The sequence below is a fragment of the Pleurodeles waltl genome, chromosome 11 (assembly GCF_031143425.1).
Source record: "Pleurodeles waltl isolate 20211129_DDA chromosome 11, aPleWal1.hap1.20221129, whole genome shotgun sequence".
NCBI classification, from domain to species: domain Eukaryota; kingdom Metazoa; phylum Chordata; class Amphibia; order Caudata; family Salamandridae; genus Pleurodeles; species Pleurodeles waltl.
The window spans coordinates 639621246-639639303 of NC_090450.1; the positions used below are offsets into that span (position 1 = coordinate 639621246).

Here is an 18058-nt window from a genome sequence, read left to right on the forward strand (position 1 = left end):
CTTAAAGGAAAACGGGATTCATTTCAAAATTAAAAATGAAAAGTGTTATTTTAATTTTTAAGAGTATCCAGTGGCCTGACCACTGCCTGATCTTAAAAAATTGTTGGTGCCCACATTAACATAGGGGCAGAGGTCCCTTGGGGACCCCTTACCGTTTGCAAATGAGTTATCACCTCCTTCACAGAGTCCCCTGCATTCCAGTCGCAAAACATTTATACATGCCTCTGCGACTTGCTATTTGGAAGGGATGTTCTTAACACGCCCCATCCCAATACGGACTCCCAAACCCTATTTTGTGTTTCGATAATTGGTTACCGAATCGCGAAATAAGGTTGGTACATGTCAAAAGTCTATTTAGCGGTTGCAAACAGTCCAATTCACTGATTGCGACCACTAAAAACTTTTGTACATGTGGCCCTATCTTTCTACCAATAGAATTTGAAAGGCTTTCTTTAGCCTAAGTTGCATTTTCCTCCTCTCTTTATTCTATCTGCTGTTGAATTTTCCCAAGTATAGAGAACGAGAGAAATTAGGACTTAAAAATAAGATAGTTATCTTCATGGTAACCCAATTTAACATGGTCCATGCTTTTCACCATCAATAATATCCTCTCCCTCAGTTGACCCCCAGAAGTGCTCTCTTTAGTAGCAGACGAGCTGGCAAGGGTGTTTAACTGCTTGTGGCAATGTGGTGCAACCCCATTTATGCACCTAATGCAAGTCCTGCCAGGCCTCAACTACGGCAGAATTTGAACAGATTCCTCTGTATTCTTTAAAACACGTAAAGACAAAATGCCACCACTTGTGAGTTCCCTGATTTGCCTGTTGAAATCACTAGGCAAAGAGACCACTAAACCGCCATTTTGACCCACTCTCCAACAAGATTCTAAAACAACTGCAGAACGCACCCTCAATCTTTGATTCATTAATTCATGATAGTGACCCAAACATGCTGTTGAAATCATTGGTGTCATCAGAGCTGAAGATTTTCATATCTATTTATTCTCAGAAAGCTGGCTCATAGCTGCTGCAGTCATTGAAATAAAATACTATATCATATTTATGTAGTGGATCTTTCACCTTACAGGTAGCCTTGCGCTGAGGGCTTTCACCTGAACATAACAGCTGTTAAATTAAGCACACAAAGTCCACACTGTCACATGGGGAAGAGCCAGGTATCAAGGCCTTCCTGAAGAGCAGTAGATCGATATGAAAGTAACAAGTAACTTGTTCCAGAGCTAGGCTGCCTTTACTAAAAAAGCTCATCCGCCTTGTCTAGTCTTATGGAATCTGGGTACACAGGGGAGGTTCCCTGATTTTACTGAGGCAGGGTATATCTCTTTAGATTCCATTGCAGGGGCACAGGGCCTGTTCCCTGAAGGCGTATTGAAGACAGTACACACTTGAAGGGACTGCACTGGCTTCCTCTGAAACCGAGGACAGTCTTAATCGTATTAGATTCGGGTGATCTATGAGGTCTGATACACTGGTGCTCCAAGTAGCAGAGCATTATGATAATCTAACCTGTTTAGGATTACGCTGCACACATTTTGAGATTTGGCTCTGGGTAGCAGTGGGAAAAGCTTCCTGAGACCACGAAGAAGTGCCAAGCAAGTATTTGCTACTTTGTTGACATGGTTCTCCAGTGATAGTTTTGTATCAAAGATAACCCCAAGGTTGCGGACCATGTAAGTAAAATGCAGTTCTTCATCTGTTGGGAGAGCCCAGAAGTTAGAAGGGAGTGTCTTGGGAACTTTATTTGCAGAACAGCAGAGAAACTCAGTTTTATCCCCGCTAAATTTCAGTGAATTTGTGTTTAACCAGTTATTGTCTGTCGCACAATTCTGGAAAGTGCCGGCAGCATCCTGCTGGTTATTATTGATGGACAGAATCATCCGAGTACCATCAGCGTACTTAACCAGCCTTATGTTTTGGGCGTTGATAAGAGTATGAGCGGCTTTGTGTAACCATGTGGAACTTCATGTTGGATAGTTTCAGATCGGGACGTTAAAGGGGTACCTGTCTTAGAAAGGGTTGTGGAATTCCTGTAGCCGGATACCCACAACATATTGTTTGGGTCAAGAACAACACGTTTACATGGTTATTTTGTCTTTGGGACATGTAGGGTCAACCCCCTGCCTCACAAACCCTTTGGCTACTAGTTTCCAGTGCCACATTATGGATCAGGGAAGGGTATTGTCTGCAGTTAAGGTAATATTTGTCTCCGTATGTTAATGCTGTGCCAGCTTGCATTTGTGGTTCATTAATGCAAAGCCTTTATTACTATGATGAGCGCTCTGAATAAATGTTGTGACCTCGAACTACACTTCTGACAGTAGTTCCAGTAAAAAAATGGGTACACACGTTTGTAGAGTTTAACAGTATTAGGCTACGTAGGCTGCTCACCGATTTGCTTTCAAAATACAATGTTCACAAAAAAATGCAAGTAGGAAAAAAATGTTTTGCTAAATTACTGTAGCATTTTAGGTACAATTTTTTTAGAAAAATCATTTCGTAAAATGGGTTGATGTATGCTAGTATTTCTGAAAAATATTCCTAATGGAAAATCAGTGCAATCAGTTTCAACAAGATTATGGGAAACATTAAAATAAACAAGCATTGGCAATGCCCATAGGTCTGACATTGGTGGCCAGTCTTTTGGTTTTGCTGATGCGTGTCTTCTTTTGACATGGCTTTTGTAAAACTTTATTGATCATTCCTTCTTTTTATTTTTTTCAGAGAGAACCGAGGTGTGTGTGCATGTGCGTGTGTGTTAGTTACTTAGTTATGGTAACAAAACCTTAAACCACTAACATTCACCAGTTATAGTTAGCTCCAGAATCCATTACTCCCCAAAAAGCAATTCACACCTAATGCATTTCTCATGTCCTCATGCTCGATGTGAGTAAATTGCAAATGTCATAAATAATATTACAGATGGAACTATGCATCACAGTTCCCTTAATAGTATGATTGAGATCACCAAATGCACTATTGTTTATTGATCTCAGTATGGGTTGTCATTTAATGATGTTGTGCTTCACTGTGCTCTCATTCGTATGAATATTGTAAGATCTTAAGCAATCCATTTGGTATGCAAGTTATGGTTTGCACAACTATTGGCAAGCGTTATGAATTGTTGAGATAACCATAATTAGTGAATTTTAGTGTTGTTTAGATCTGGTTTATAATCATACCTTCTCATTCATTTTTAAGTGAATTTCAAGGGCTTTTAAAAACATACATCATGGTGTTATAACCAAAGTTGACCATAGCTTCACTATAATTGTATTTTTTTCAGTGAATATCTTTTTTTTATTTTTATTTTTTTATAAATGATGTACTACAAATAACTTCTTTGCAATTATTGGCTTTCCTGCTTTGCAGGATTTTGTTTGAGTGCAGTGGAGGCTGTTCTCATGGCATAGCCTTCGGCTTGGACTTGTTCCCAAACTTCCAGTAGGGTCAACCTGGGGGGTTTGCTGCGGTATGTTGGCCCTTCCTGCCTCGGGTGACTAATCACCCTGCTCACGGGCGAAAGCCTGCACAGCAGAAGTTGGCCAGCCTATGCAGTATAGATCTGAAGACCATGCACCACTGGGGATTTGTCACAGGACCGGTTGTAAACACCACTATACATGGCCAAAGGCCTGGCCTATGGCTAGACTTGCCCCAACCCTCTGTGTCCCATCAGCCTTCGCTATGCTCTTCCTTCAAGCATGGACTGACTCCTTTTGGGAGAGGCTCCTGAACCTTTTGAAGCTTGTGGGCCCTTGGAACCAAGTCCAGAGTTCGCAAACTCACCAAGAGACACAAAGTTTCATAAATCTTTCCTGTGTGGTTGACGAACCACACTTCTTGACATTTTCCATCAAAAAGTTCTAATAGTTTCTGAGTCCTCACTGTTCCAATAAAAAGCTCTGATTGGAGTCCCATGGATATGTTTTGGATGGTCTGTTTCTAGCTTTGTATATGTATGAAATATTAGCATGTAATTCCTTGCAGTCTTGTTTGTCACTAACAAAGATTTTATTCTCTATTTCTTTTTTGTTCCCTGTTCTCCTAGGTGTCAACTCTTTCTTGGTGTATATGGCTTTTAAAGACAACTTTCAGCTGACAGATAGCCAGGTAGGAGCACTTGCATTGCCATGGGTGAGGCTTGATGCTAGCTAAAGATTGGGCTTGGAGATGTAAACAGTCTTAAAGGAAAGCAAGAAACAGGTATGTTTTTCTTCCTGTCAGAAATTGGGTCTCTAGTTGGCAGAGGTATACACCCTGTCCAAGTAGGGACCACAATCCTAGTCAGGATAAGTCAAATACACACCCTAAATAAACCTGTGCTCGCCCTCTGGTAGCTTGGCGCAGAGCAGTCAGTTTTAACTTAAGAGGCAATATGTAAAGTATTTGTGCAATACACAGTAAGTAATACAATGACCACCAAAAAGGACTCCACACAGGGTTGGGAAAATAGAGGCTATTTATCTGAGTTGAATGAGACCAAAATGACAAAAATCCAATCAGTAGAAGATTTATTCACTTTTCAATACATCAAAAGCAGTAGTTTCAATGGGGCTTGTCTTACAGTCTTTAAAATAATTTGGGTAATGAGTTAAACTATTGTTGTCCTAGAAGTCAATGTATTTCTCGTAAATCAATTGTGACCCCAGTGGGGGGGGGGGAATATTATATTTATGAATCAAGTGTATGCTTCTCATACAACAACGTCTAGACTGCTCAGGTCCAAGTTAAGCAACTAAACACACCGTTGCGGGCTGGGACAATTAAGTACTTGTCTAGATGCAGGCATTGCCGCTGAGAGCGGGATCAGGTTTGGGCGCGGCTCACAGGGCAGGGGAGGTGCAGTGGCATACAGCATGTCGCAGTTGCCTGGGCAACTGTGCGGGGTACCTCCATCAGCAGTGCCTGCTGAGGTCAGCGAAGGCACCCAATCAGAGTTGATCACAGTAACCGGAAGGTCTCGTCAGGTGCAGACTGCAACAAAGTGCTGCAATCGCTAGCGAGACCTTGAAAGGAATGATCAACTTGTCCTAAAGTGGGTCGGGAGTGAGGATTATGCATCACACTGTGGCTCCAGCCAGACAGTTGGAAATCCTCCCCCGAACCGGAGAGCAGATACTTGATGAGTGGTGCAGCAGGCTATGTTTGAGCTGTTTATGGGGTCTTAGATGTCCCTGAGACCTTGGGAAAGAACAGGGGGCAAGCCCTTGGAGCCCCTCTGGGGTAGTCCTTAGTTCAATTTGACGGGCCAGAAGGCATCAGGGCATCTCAGCAAAGCATGGCAGCAGTTCCTGGGAACAATCAGGCATAGCAAGTTGTCAATCCTTTCAGCACAGCAGGCTTTATTCCAGCAGAGTTTCCTTCAGGACAAGAAGTGTACTGATTTCAGGTGTTCAGAGCCCCAGTATTTATGCAAAAAAGTGCTTTGAATGTGTTGGATGACTTCAAAGGATCCTTCTGAAGTGCGCAGGTTCCCCTTTCAACCCAGCCCTGGCTCAAGACTATCAGTAGGGGGTAATCAGCCATTTGTGTGGGGACAGGCTTTTCTCACTTGAAGTATAGGTGTGAGCTCTCATCCACCCTTCCAGTCCAGGAAGACGCATCATTATGCAGATGAGTTCAGATGCAGTTGAGTGTCCTTTATTATGGGTGTCTGGAGGGAATGCACAAATGTACCTGTCACCCTGCCCAGACAAGACATGTATTGGAGACAGGCTGTCAGACAAACAGAGCAGTGAGAGCAGAGAAATGCCCATTTTGTAAAAGTGGCATTTCTAAAATATTAATAATAAGTCCTACTTTATCAGTAAATAGGATTTATTATTACCATTCCAATGATATGAAACCTGATTCAGCTAGTATTTTCTGAGCAGAAATTGCAGCTTAAAAGTATATTAAGGAATTCCCAGTGCTGGCCTATGAGAGGAGCAGTCCTCACAGCAACTTTGGGAGTTTTCATTAACAGGACACGTAAAACTTAGAGTACATGCCCTGCCTTTTACTTGCATGCCACCTTGCCCTGTGGGCTACCCAAGGCCTACCTTAGGTGTGCCTCATATGTAAGAAGAGGGTAATTTAAGGCCTGGCAAGAGGTTTTAAATGCCAAGTGGAAGTGAAGCTGCAAACAGGCTGTGCAATCAATCAAAATAAATTATAGAGCGCGCTACTCACCCGTGAGGGTCTCAAGGAGCTTGGGGGGAGGGGGATCACTGTTCGAATAGCCATGTCTTGAGGTTCTTTTTGAAAAGCAGGAGGTCTTGGGTCTTGCGGAGGTTGGTGTGGAGGGAGTTCCAGGTCTTGGGGGCGAGGTAGGAGAAGGATCTGCCTCCTGTGGTGGTGCGTTGGATGCGGAGGACTGTGGCAAGTGCGAGGTCGGCAGATCGGAGGTGGCGGGTGGGAGTGTGGAAGTTCACTCTTTCGTTGAGGTAGGTTGGGCCGGTGTTGTGGAGGGATTTGTGTGCGTGGATGAGGATCTTAAAGGTGATCCTCTTGTCGATGGGGAGCCAGTGCAGGGATTTGAGGTGAGATGAGATGTGTTCATGGCGAGGGAGGTCCAGGATGAGGCGTGCAGCTGTGTTCTGGATTCTCTGGAGTTTGAGTGTGGGGCCGGCATAGAGGGCGTTACCGTAGTGTAGCCTGCTGCTGATGAGTGCGTGGGTGACGGTCTTTCTGATCTCTATGGGAATCCATTTGAAGGTTTTTTCAGCGTGCGGAGTGTGTTGAAACAGGAGGAGGTGACAGCATTGATTTGCTGGGTCATGGAGAGGGAGGGGCCCAGGATGATGCCAAGGTTGCGTTCGTGGTTTGCGGGGGTAGATGCGGGGCCTAGGGCGGTGGGCCACCAGGAGTCATCCCATATGGTCTTGTTGGGGCTGAAAATTATTATTTTGGTTTTGTTGGAGTTGAACTTGAGGTGGTTTGCTGTCATCCAAGTGGCGGTGTCAAGGAGTGCAGCGTGGAGGTTGGTTTTGGGGGTAGTAGGGTTGCGGGTGAGGGAGATGATGAGTTGGGTGTCGTCTGCATAGGAGAAGATGGTGATTCCGTGTGGTCGGAGGATGTTGGCGAGTGGGGTCATGTAGATGTTGAAAAGGGTGGGGCTTAGGGAGGACCCTTGGGTCACTCCGCAGGTGATTTTGGTGGCAGTTGAGGTGAAGGGAGGGAGGCGGACTTTTTGGGTTCTATTGGTGAGGAAGGAGGTGAGCCAGTCTAGGGCTTTGTGTCGAATCCCTGTGTTGTGGAGGCATGTGCGGAGTGTATGGTGGCAGATAGTGTCAAAGGCTGCGGAGAGGTCCAGGAGGATGAGTGCGACGGTTTCGCCCTTGTCGACTCTGGTTCTGATGTCGTCAGTACATGCGATGAGGGCGGTTTCCGTGCTGTGGTTCTTGCGAAACCCAGACTGGGAGGGGTTGAGTGTTTTGTTTTCCTCCAGGAAGTGGGATAGGCGGGTGCTCACTAGTTTCTCAGCGACCTTGGCGGGAAGAGGGAGGAGAGAGATGGGGCGGTAGTTGGAGAGGTCGTCCGGGTCAGCTTTGGGCTTTTTTAGGAGTGCAGTGATTTCTGCGTGCTTCCAGGGGTCTGGGAAGGTGGCGGTGTCGATTTTGTCGCGAAGCATGGGGGCGATGGTTGGGCTGGCTTTGTTGTAAATGCGATGGGGGCAGGGGTCGGAGGGGGATCCAGAGTGGATGGAATTCATTGTTTTTTCATTTCTTCGTCGGTGGTTGGGGCCCAGATGATTAGTAGGTTGGAAGGGGTGTGGGGGGGGGGGGGGGGTCTGTGTTGGACAGGTGTGTGGTGTGTGTGGTGGGAGTGTGTGGTATGAAACTTGTGTATGTCTAGGATTTTGCGGTTGAAGTGGTTTGAGAGGGAGTCGCAGAGGGGTTGTGTGTGCGTGGGTTCTATGTTGCTGGCTTTGGGTTTGGAGAGCTCTTTGATGATGGTAAAGAGTTCTTTGCTGTTGTGGGTGTTGCTGTCTATGCGTTCCTTGTAGTATGCTCTTTTGGTGGTGTGTATGAGTTGGTGGTGATTGCGAATGGAGGTTTTGAGGGTGGAGAAGTTTGTGGTTGAGGGTTCCTGTCGCCAGGCTTTCCCTGCTTTGCGGCATTTGCGCTTGGAGTCTTGGAGTTCAGTGGTGAACCATGGGGCGTTCTTAATGTTGCGGGTGGTGATGTTTTTTCTGAGGGGGGCGAGTGAGTCTGCTCAGGTAGTGATCCACTTTGCGAGGTTGTGGGCTGCAGTGTTGGGGTCATTGGTGTGTGGGGGGGGGTTCTGCGCTAGTTTGGAGTTCAGGAGTTCTGTCGGGATCTTGTCCCACATGCGTTAGGGCGTGGTGTGTTGGTGGTGGTGTGGGGGAGGTTTGGCGAAGGAGAAGTGGACGCAGTGGTGGTCGGTCCAGTGGAGTTCGGTGTTGTGCGTGTAGGTTATGTGTTGGCTCGAAGTGAAGATTGCGTCTAGTGTGTGTCCTGCTGAGTGGGTGGGTGCTGTGACCAGTTGTTTGAGTCTGAGGTTGGTGAGGTTGTCTAGGAGAGATCAGGAGTTGTGGTCTTGAGGGTTCTCCAAGTGAAAGTTGAAGTCACAGAGGAGGATGTAGTCTGTGGAGGTGAGTGTGTGAGGGCTGATGGTGTCAGCGATGGTGTCACAGAAGGGGGGGTGTGGCCCTGGGGGTCTGTATATGAATGTACCTCTGAGGGTGGTGGTGTTGTTTATGTGGATTAGGAAGTGCATGTGTTCTGCGCTGTCGAGGGTGTCGTGGGTGTTGGTGGTGACCTTAATGTTGTCTTTGTGAAGCATGGCGATGCCACCTCCTGGTTTGTTTAGGCGGTCTTTGCGTTGGAGTTTGACCCATTAGGGGTGGCTGTGGCTATGTCGGGCTCAGATGAGTGGTTTGTCCAGGTTTCCGTGAGGAAGACGATGTCGGGTGAGTGTGATGTGGTCCCAGAGTTCTATGGCATGTTTGTGTAGGGAGCGGGTGTTTAGAAGTAAGCAGTTGAGATGGTTGTGGGGGGGTGTTGTTGTGTTGTGCGATGGTGTTGGTGTGGGGGCTTGTGGTGTTGGTGTGGGTTGTGGTGGTGTTGTCGTGGAGTGTGTTCAGGTTGTGTGTTTTTTGTGGTGGGGCCTGTTGGGGGATGCGGGGGCTGTGCGGGAGTTTGTTGCATTGGGGGTGTTGTGTTTGGTGTGGGGGCGTTGGGGTTGGTGTGGAGCGTGTGGGTGTTGGAGGTGTGAAAGATGGAGCAGGAGAATCGGAATGCGTAGCAGGTGAAGGGCCCCTGTGTGTGTGTGTGTGGGGTTGGTTTGGGTGCAGGCGGGGCGTGGTCCTGGGTTGAGGAAGTGGAGAGTGTTTGTGGTGTAGTGTTGTTTGGGGGGGGCCTTGGCTGGGTGGACCAGGGGGACTGGCGCTGGGTGCAGTCCAGGCACGGATGGGCGCAGACAGAGTTGCCTATGGCGCGCCAGCGGCGCGGCCTTGCTGTGGCCGCCATTAAGAGGATGGGATGGGAGGGTGGAGTAGCTGGGAGGAGGGAGGGAGGGAGGGCCAATGGGTGTGCGCGGGGGCGGGGCGGCAGGGGAGGCAGCGGCAGGGGCAACCGAGACCGGCCGGAGGTGAGAAAAACAGGCGGGGGAGAGAGCGAAGCGAGAGCTAGGAACGGGGGCAGAAAAGCGCGGTGCAGGGATCACAGTAGGATTCGAAGGGTATGCAAAAGAAGGTAGAAGAAAACGGCATATACAGAATAAAAAGTACATAAACGGCATATACGGAATACAAAAATACAAAAATACAAAAGGATCACTTACACGGTAAACCGGAGATGCCTACCACTAGGCACCAGGGATGAGGTGCAGGCGGGTGCCTGCGGGTGGAAGAGGGCCTCGAACTGCTGTCCAGGCGGCAGTCGGATGGATCAGGGGCACGGGGGCAGGCTGGTGGTGCCAAGTGGACTCCTGGCCAGAACCAGGTCAGGGAGTCACACACGTGCAATTGCAGGCATGTGGCGTGTTTAAGGGCTACAGAAGAGGGTGTCACAATCAGTGCCTCAGGACAACTAGTACCATTTAATTTACAGACCCTGGGTATATGGCATACCACTTTACAAGGGATTTAAAGTAAATTAAATATATCACTTGTGGATACACTAATGTTACCATGTTTAGGGGAGAAGCACATGCACTTTAGCACTGGTTAGCAGTGGTAAAGTGCTCAGAATCTTAAAGCCAACAAAAAGATACAGCAAAAAACAGGAGGTAAAAGGCAAAAAGTCTGGAGAAAGACCACTCTAAGGAGGCCAGGTCTAACACATTCTCCCTCTCCCCTCCCCCCCCCCCCAAGCTGAAAGTGGGGAGAGCTATCCAACCTCTAGGGAGTTCTCATCACTAAGGCAGAAAAACCTAGATAGGCCATCAGCGTTGGTGTGGTCTTCCCCAGGTCTATGTTCTACCCTGAAGTCTATACCCTGTAGGGAAATGGACCACGTAAACAGTTTGGGAGTTTCACCCCTCATTTGCTTGAGCCACCTGAGGGGCGTGTGGTCAGCCCGAAACAGGAAGTGAGTGCCGACAGGTATGGCCTCAACTTCACCACAGCAGAAGCTTCTCTCTCAGTAGCACTTCACCTCTCTTCCTGAAGAAGTAACCTCCTAGAGATGTAGGCTACAGGTTGGTCCAGGCCTTCTTCATTGAGATGTAATAAAACAGCCCCTATGCCATGCTCATAGATGGCATCTGTCTGAACGATAAACTCCTTAGAGAAGTCAGGGGCCCCAAGCACAGGAGTAGTGTTAGCACATGGCTTACTTCAGGGAGTCAAATGCTTTTTGGCATACCTCTGTCACATTCCTGGGCTGCTTCTTAGAAGTCAGCTCAGTCATGGGGGCAAAAATGGTGCCGTATCACTTGACAAACCCCCTATAGTACCCAGTGAGGCCCAAGAATGTGCTGACCTCAGCCTGGGTTTTTGTGGCTTCCAGGCCATGGTGGTCTCCCAAGGTACACCACCTGCCCTATCTGGCACTTACTGGCCTTGATAGTCAGGCTGAAGGTGCCCTATCCATCTCACTGGCGTACACTCAGCGGCTGGTTTCCCACACCCTCTGCCTTTCCCCTTTTAAGCACCTGGCTAGCCCATTATTCCAGGCTCCATCCCTTTCTGACTCTCCTCCCAGGCAGCCATGGAGTTTGTGGTAGCACAGATCCAATCGGGTAACCTCAACATCTCCACATGAGCCTTGAGTTCCACTTCTTTCTAGACAGTGGACTCCAGGTCATTACCCAGCAAACAGTTTACAGGCATGGCAGGGCTCACAGCAACCTTCAGAAGTCCTGTATCCCCCACCCCACTCAAATGGAACAAGAGAAATGGAAAAATGACCTCACAGAGTATTGACCCTCTCTGTGGTCAGCCACCACAACTTGGTGGAATGTATTTGGAATCACCTGCCCAGGGGACACCAGGTGACTCCGTACCATAGTCAGACAGGCACCTGTGTCCCTCAGAACCTCAACACCTTGATAGTGACCCATTACCTATACTGGGTAGTATTTGAAGGCACATGGATCTTAAGAATGATCTCACTGTCACCCAGGGACACTAGGGTAACCTTGCTAAACTATTCCCCCCACCCCCAATTAACTGGGCCAAACTACTTTCCCAGCACTATGCTAGCCACTCCTTGGTTCTCGCCTCCAGTGGGAGGGTGTGCTCTTCTTGGATATTTGGGGTTGCGCTTGTAGTGTCCATACTCAATGCACTAATAGCACTTGGGCATTTTGGGCTGCTGACTTTTATCAGGGTAGCTTTGCTTTTTGTGGCCAGATTGGGAATGAGAACCAGACCCTTTCCCTTGTGAGTTGGTTTGGGGGCATTTAGAGAGCCCCTTTTTATCCCCCTCCTTCTGCTGGGAACCCTGACCACCTTTATGGGAGTCACCCCAGATACCTTCTTGGACACCCTGGTGCTGACCCTGACCCAGATGTCTGCCTCTTCAGCAAGCTTCCTAGATTCAGTGAGCTTGCTATCCACCAGGTGTTGGTGCAGCCCTGGAAAACAAGTATCAAGAACGTGTTCATTCAAAAATAAGTTGTACAGCCCTTCAAAGTCATCAGCCTTGCTGCCTCTCACCAAGGCCTTCAGTACCTTACTAGCGTAGTCCAAGAAATCTACCCATGTTTGTGTAGAAAGTTTGTGAATAGCCCTGAACCGTTGCCTATACTTCTTGAGTGTCAACCCAAACTTACTGATTCATGTCCTTGAGATCTTGTGTAAGAACAGGGTGCAAGCCAACAATCCCTTGGAGTCACTCTGAGGTAGTCCTTAGTTTGGCAGGGCAGAGGTCAGTAGGCATCACGGCAGCTCAGCAAACAGGGCAGCAGTTCCTTGTAACAGCAAGGTGGCTTCACAGCAGCCTTTACTCCATCAGTCTTCTTCAGGTCCAGAGGACTGCTGATTTCAGGGGTTCAGATCTCCAGTACTTACACTAAAAGATACCTTTGATGTGGGGGGGATGACTTCAAAGGATCCTTCTAAAGTGCACAGGTCTCCCTCTCAAACCAGCCTTGACTCTAGACTATCAATAGGGGGCGAATCCGCCCTTTGTGTGGGGACAGGCACTTCCCTCTTGAAGTGTAGGTGTGAGCTCCCCTCCATCCTTCCAGTCCAGGAAGACCCATCAGTATTCACATGAATGTAGATGCAGTTGAGTGTCCTGCATTGTGGGTGTCTGGAGGGAATGCACAAATGTAGCTGTCGCCCAGCCCAGACCAGATGGATATTGGAGACAGGCTGTCAGGCACACAGATCAGTGACAGCAGAAAAATGCCAATTTGTAAAAGTGGCATTTCTAAAATAGTAATAATAAATCTGACTTTACTAGTAAAGAGGATTTATTATTACCATTACAAAGATGTCATTTCATTTCAGTAAATGAGACTGTGACTGTAGGCAACAGATACTGTAGCATTCTTACTGTTATTAGAGTCAACACCCTGGGTAAAAGTATGAGGGGGATGAGATACCAGAATGAAACAAAACCTGAATGTCCTTGATACTCCTTATAATTGGAGCCTATATTGGTATGAAGTTGTAGGATGGGGAAGCTTCTAAAAGTATAGTTATGAGGTGGTTGAAAATAGTGTGATGGACAGGGCTTATGCATGAAGAGATTAAATCATATTTTGTTTTTCAGATATACGAGGTACTGAGCGTAATACGTGACATGGGAGCTATTGCACAAGTTCATGCTGAGAACGGCGATATCATTGCTGAGGTAATTATTGCCACCTGCTGATGAAACCGTGGGTAATGTTAGAAGCACTAAACACATGGTGTCTTGGAAAGGTTCAATAGACATGTTTTTAGTTGTAGCAAAAAAAAAAAAACATGCCTTCCTAATAACTGTTCCCTATATTGTATTGTTTAAGGATTGTTTGTGCTTCAACATAGTTACTGAATATTGTCAGATAAAGTAATTTATGGCAACATAAGTGATATACCAGTTTTCTAAACTAGAAGAAAACTAATGCTGTGCATCGCCAGTTTTCTGTGGACAACAAGACTAAATGTTTGAGATCGTAGGTGAAGCGCAAATAAGACAGCACTTAAATTTTTATGTAATCCACAAAAATGATGCACTGATAATAAACAATCAAAAAGTATCTTTGGGAAAGATGATTTTAAACTCTGCCCCTTCCTTAGCTTGATGTGCGCTCTCCTCTGCAGCATCCCAGGCCGGACTGGGAACCCAAAGCATCCCTGGCAAATTTTCTCAGAGCAGCCACCACAGGATGCATAGCGAGTGCATCTGACCACTACAATGGGGTTTGGTGGGGGCTCCCCCCTACACCCTCAAGAAAATTTTAGAAACAAATGGCAAAAACTGTGCATTTCACAACACATTTTTCATTATGTATTCAATTGCATTCCTTTTTAAGGCATAGTAAATTATGACTTTACAGTGCACCAGAATAGGGCAATCTTTATTGGGTTTCTTCAATTATTCACTCACCATCATCCTCTAACAGTGTCTCTCATCTCTCCATAGCCCCTTTCTTACATGTATTTGGTATGTAGAACTTCTCTAACCAGCTTAGGGTGTTGGTGCACTTACATCACACACTCCTAATCAGTGTATAGAAAATGTTGGCAATGGGGACTATAAAGTGTAGGATTATCCAAACTGGTAGGCATTATTTAAGAGTGCTTGGTCTTGGGAAGCATAAACATAGGATTCAGAACCTAATGCAGTGGGTAGGGTTGACTTTACTCATAACAATTGATTTCTAACCAAACAAACCCGTTTTTTTTTTTTTTTTTTTCTTTTAAGTAAAATTAGGATAATCAAAGACTGGGGAAAACATAACTTTCTAAACTGTACTATGATGCTTTCATGATGCTCTTTAATGGCAGTTCATAATAGCTCTCTGTGCTAGATTATGATTATAACTTATGAACTGTACAGTAACAAAAGAAGCTCTGTGACAAGCAGTGTCCCACTGAGCTATGCATATAAAATAATGTTCTGCGATCGCCATAGTACACATCCTTTGCAGCAGGCATATCATCCTTCTGCGCTACCTTAGATGGGTTAAAATTGCCACTAGACAAAACCCCGATCTCTCTTCAGCAGTTATATTAATCACCAGTTATCTTGGCATGTTACTTATCTACCCATTGCTGCTCTGTGGCCTCCTCCGCTTACAGCTTTGTATCCTGTCCTCCCCATTTATGTGTTATCTAGCCTTCTCTTCCCCATTTGTGTATTCTCAAGCATCCTCCTTTTGAGTCGGACATCTCACATTTTTGGCTGTTTCTCACTACTGATGCTCTTTATACCAAAAGTCATTGAGAAGGCTGGCCACAGACCACTAACCCGCTTCCTCGAGGAGAACAGCACCCTGGACCCTTCCCAATCCGGATTCCGCAGCAACCACAGTACAGAAACTCCCCTCATCGCCGCCACCGACGACTTCAGAACCATACTGGACAATGGTGAAACGGCAGCCCTCATCCTCCTGGACCTCTCGGCCGCGTTCGACACTGTTTGCCACCACACCCTACGCTCATGCCTCAGCAATGCAGGAACCCACGACAGAGCCCTGGACTGGGTCATCTCCTTTCTCACCGGCAGAACCCAGAGAGTCCGCCAACCCCCCCCCCCCCCCCCCCCATTCCGCTTGGAGGCCACCAAAATCATCTGTTGCGTACCCCAGGGTTCGGCCCTCAGCCCGACCCTCTTCAATGTTTTCATGGCCCCGCTCGCTAACATCGCCCGATCCCACAACCTCAACATCATCTCATACGCCAACGACACCCAGCTGATCCTCTCCCTCACCAAGGACTCTGCCAAGACCAATCTCCATGAAGGAATGAAGGCCATCGCCGAATGGATGAAGAACAGCTGCCTCAAACTCAAGTCCAACAAAATGGAAGTCCTCCTCTTTGGCTCCACCCCCTCCGCATGGGATGACTCCTGGTGGCCTGCCTCTCTCGGAGCTGCTCCGACTCCCACTGACTGCGCATACAACCTAGGATTCATCTTGGACTCCTCATTATCCATGACCCAGCTAGTCAATGCCGACTCCTCCTCCTGCTTCAACACCCTCTGCATGCTCCGAAAGATCTACAAATGGATCTTCACCGAAACCAGAAGAACAATCACCCAAGCCCTCGTAAGCAGCAAACTGGACTACCGCAATGCCCTCTACGCAGGAACCATGGCCAAACTGCAGAAGAGGCTGCAACGCATCCAGAACGCCTCTGCATGCCTCATCCTAGACATCCCCTACCACTGCCACATCACAGGCCATCAGAGACCTGCACTGGCTCCCAGTCAACAAGAGAATCACCTTCAAACTCCTCACCCACGCTCACAAAGCACTGCAAAACACTGGACCAGAATACCTCAACAGAAGGCTCTCCCACATCCTGACCCAGCATCTCCGCTCCGCCGACCTCGCCCTCGCAACCGTCCACGCGTCCGCAGAACCATCACCAGCGGCAGATCATTCTTACCTCGCCGCCAAGACATGGAACACTCTTCCCACCCACCTGCGTCAGACCAAAGACCTCCTTACTTTCAGGAGACTTCTCAAGACCTGGCTGTTAGAGCAGTAGCAGCACCTCTCTTCTCCCCCCATCCCCCCGCACCCCCCACCCCACCCAACCCCAAGTTTAGTAAACCAATAACTGTAGTCTAGTTGTTGAATAAAGTAGTACGCCACAAAACCCTTAGTTCTTCTCTGGCCTCCTCATTGTGTGTCAGGTGACTCCCAGTTGTCACTCTGCATCTTGCCCTGGTGTTCTCAATATCGCCTTTGGATGCTGTCTCCATTGCACATTGCCCCATTTCCTGCTGATTGGTTGGTTAATAGTGTTTATACAGCCATTTTACAAACCGTCTGTCTCTTGAAGCTAATGCATTGGAAAATACACATATGTGTTATTTTGCTGCCTCCCTGCAACTTAAGTTCTATTTATGAGAATAGCCAGGTTTTGAGCTCCGAAAGTGAAGGTGAGCATACTGTTACTACTCTCAAATGTGCAGGGGGAAGTGTTGCACAGTTGCTCCCTTCTGAAGTCCTACTTACTGTTTACAGTTTCCTTTCGCAAAAACGTCAGTGTTTTCAATAGGGGGTTTGAAACAGAAAGGGTTGTTGAAAGTTGCGCAGTTGTTTCCTACCTTAGACATTGTAGGAGGCTTGGCAAATAATAATACAGGTCACATTAAACTTTGTTCTTTCTCACTTCAAGCGCTGCAGTAAGCGCTAGCAGGAAGAGGCACGTTTAAACATATGCAGACCAAATAGGACTATTGGCTGTGGCATTCTATATCTTTTACTGGCCTTCGGTGGAGAAATTAGGATCTCAGTAAACTCGTTTGCCATAGTCCAGTTTTGAAAACTTTAACCAGGAAAAACAGGACTGGCCAGATCGGTTGAATTTTAGTGGAGAAGAAAAAATTAAACCTGATTTATCCGCTGGAATTAGTCCTGGTGCCACCCACTCTAACATTTATTTTAAAATTTTGCTATTATGGAAATCGATTAAGCAAAGGCATATTAGTCTTGGCCTGGATCCAAATAATGTGAAGTGCACCATTCTTCATCCTATTTGTGATACGTACTTTTTCGTACCGTAGTCTATCACATTTCATTTACACCAACTTTTCATGTGGTAGACCTTGCGTTAAGTCATGACTTTTCAGTATAGCTAAGGTTGTTTAAGCTACTAGGCCAGTTGTCAAGATCTCTTTACCTGACATGTGATTTATCAGTGTACTCCATCATTAGTCTGTTACATGTGTATTCTAGAGACCTTTCGTAATATTTTTCTAACCCTTTGGCCAGAATATGCTCAAGAGGGCATGTCTGCCGATTACCACATTTGTGCCTTTTAACTGCTGGTAATACAGCCTTATAGCCCGCTGCCAAGGTCATACCGGTTGTTAAAGGCAATGAACAGGTTATGGGACAGTGCCACAGGTGAGGGCCTGTAACGAGGGAGCGCACGTTTAACAAACGGTGTACCCAGAGGCAGAAGGACTATAAGGCTATTAAAACATTCCACCCACTAAGTTAAAATGTTCTAAACTAAAAAGGGAGAAACAGAAAGAAAAACATTGGGATGTTGGAGCTCTGGGCTTATACTAGCCATGATAAGCCCGGAGCTACCCCACTGTCTTCAGTGGAGCTCCCAACATTCCAGTGTTCTAATAATTGTTATAATTAGTTTGCAGGATGTTGCCCTCCGAGTGTAATGGTTATTCTTTATGCATCTGCTACTGTTCAATCTTAAGGTGGGGATTTGATTGACATTAATCCACTGGGAGCCGAGAAGAAAACCGAGCAGGGAAGCCTTGTAATATCAGGTACACTAAAGACAATGCATCAAAATGGCGCTGAGAAAGGGATCAAGGATGTGGGAGCAAAGTGGAGTAAGGGGGGCTGAATGACTGATGCCAGGAGTTGGATGGAACTTGAAATGAGGCAGGGAAGCACATAAAGAAAGAATATGGGGAAAAAGATACCAAAGGTGTCTCCTGGTGTTTACCTGCGATGTG

General features: G+C 46.9%; 1 protein-coding gene across 3 annotated transcripts in view; it reads left to right on the forward strand.

The window, feature by feature from the left end:
- The window catches only part of DPYSL2 (dihydropyrimidinase like 2), a 377715-nt gene that overhangs the window by 283811 nt on the left and 75846 nt on the right, over positions 1-18058 (forward strand). For all 3 annotated transcript variants that reach the window (XM_069214158.1, XM_069214159.1, XM_069214161.1), the window contains 2 exons: positions 4066-4127; positions 13187-13267. In XM_069214158.1, coding sequence (XP_069070259.1) covers positions 4066-4127; positions 13187-13267 — 143 coding nt within the window. The remainder of the gene's footprint in view (positions 1-4065; positions 4128-13186; positions 13268-18058) is intronic.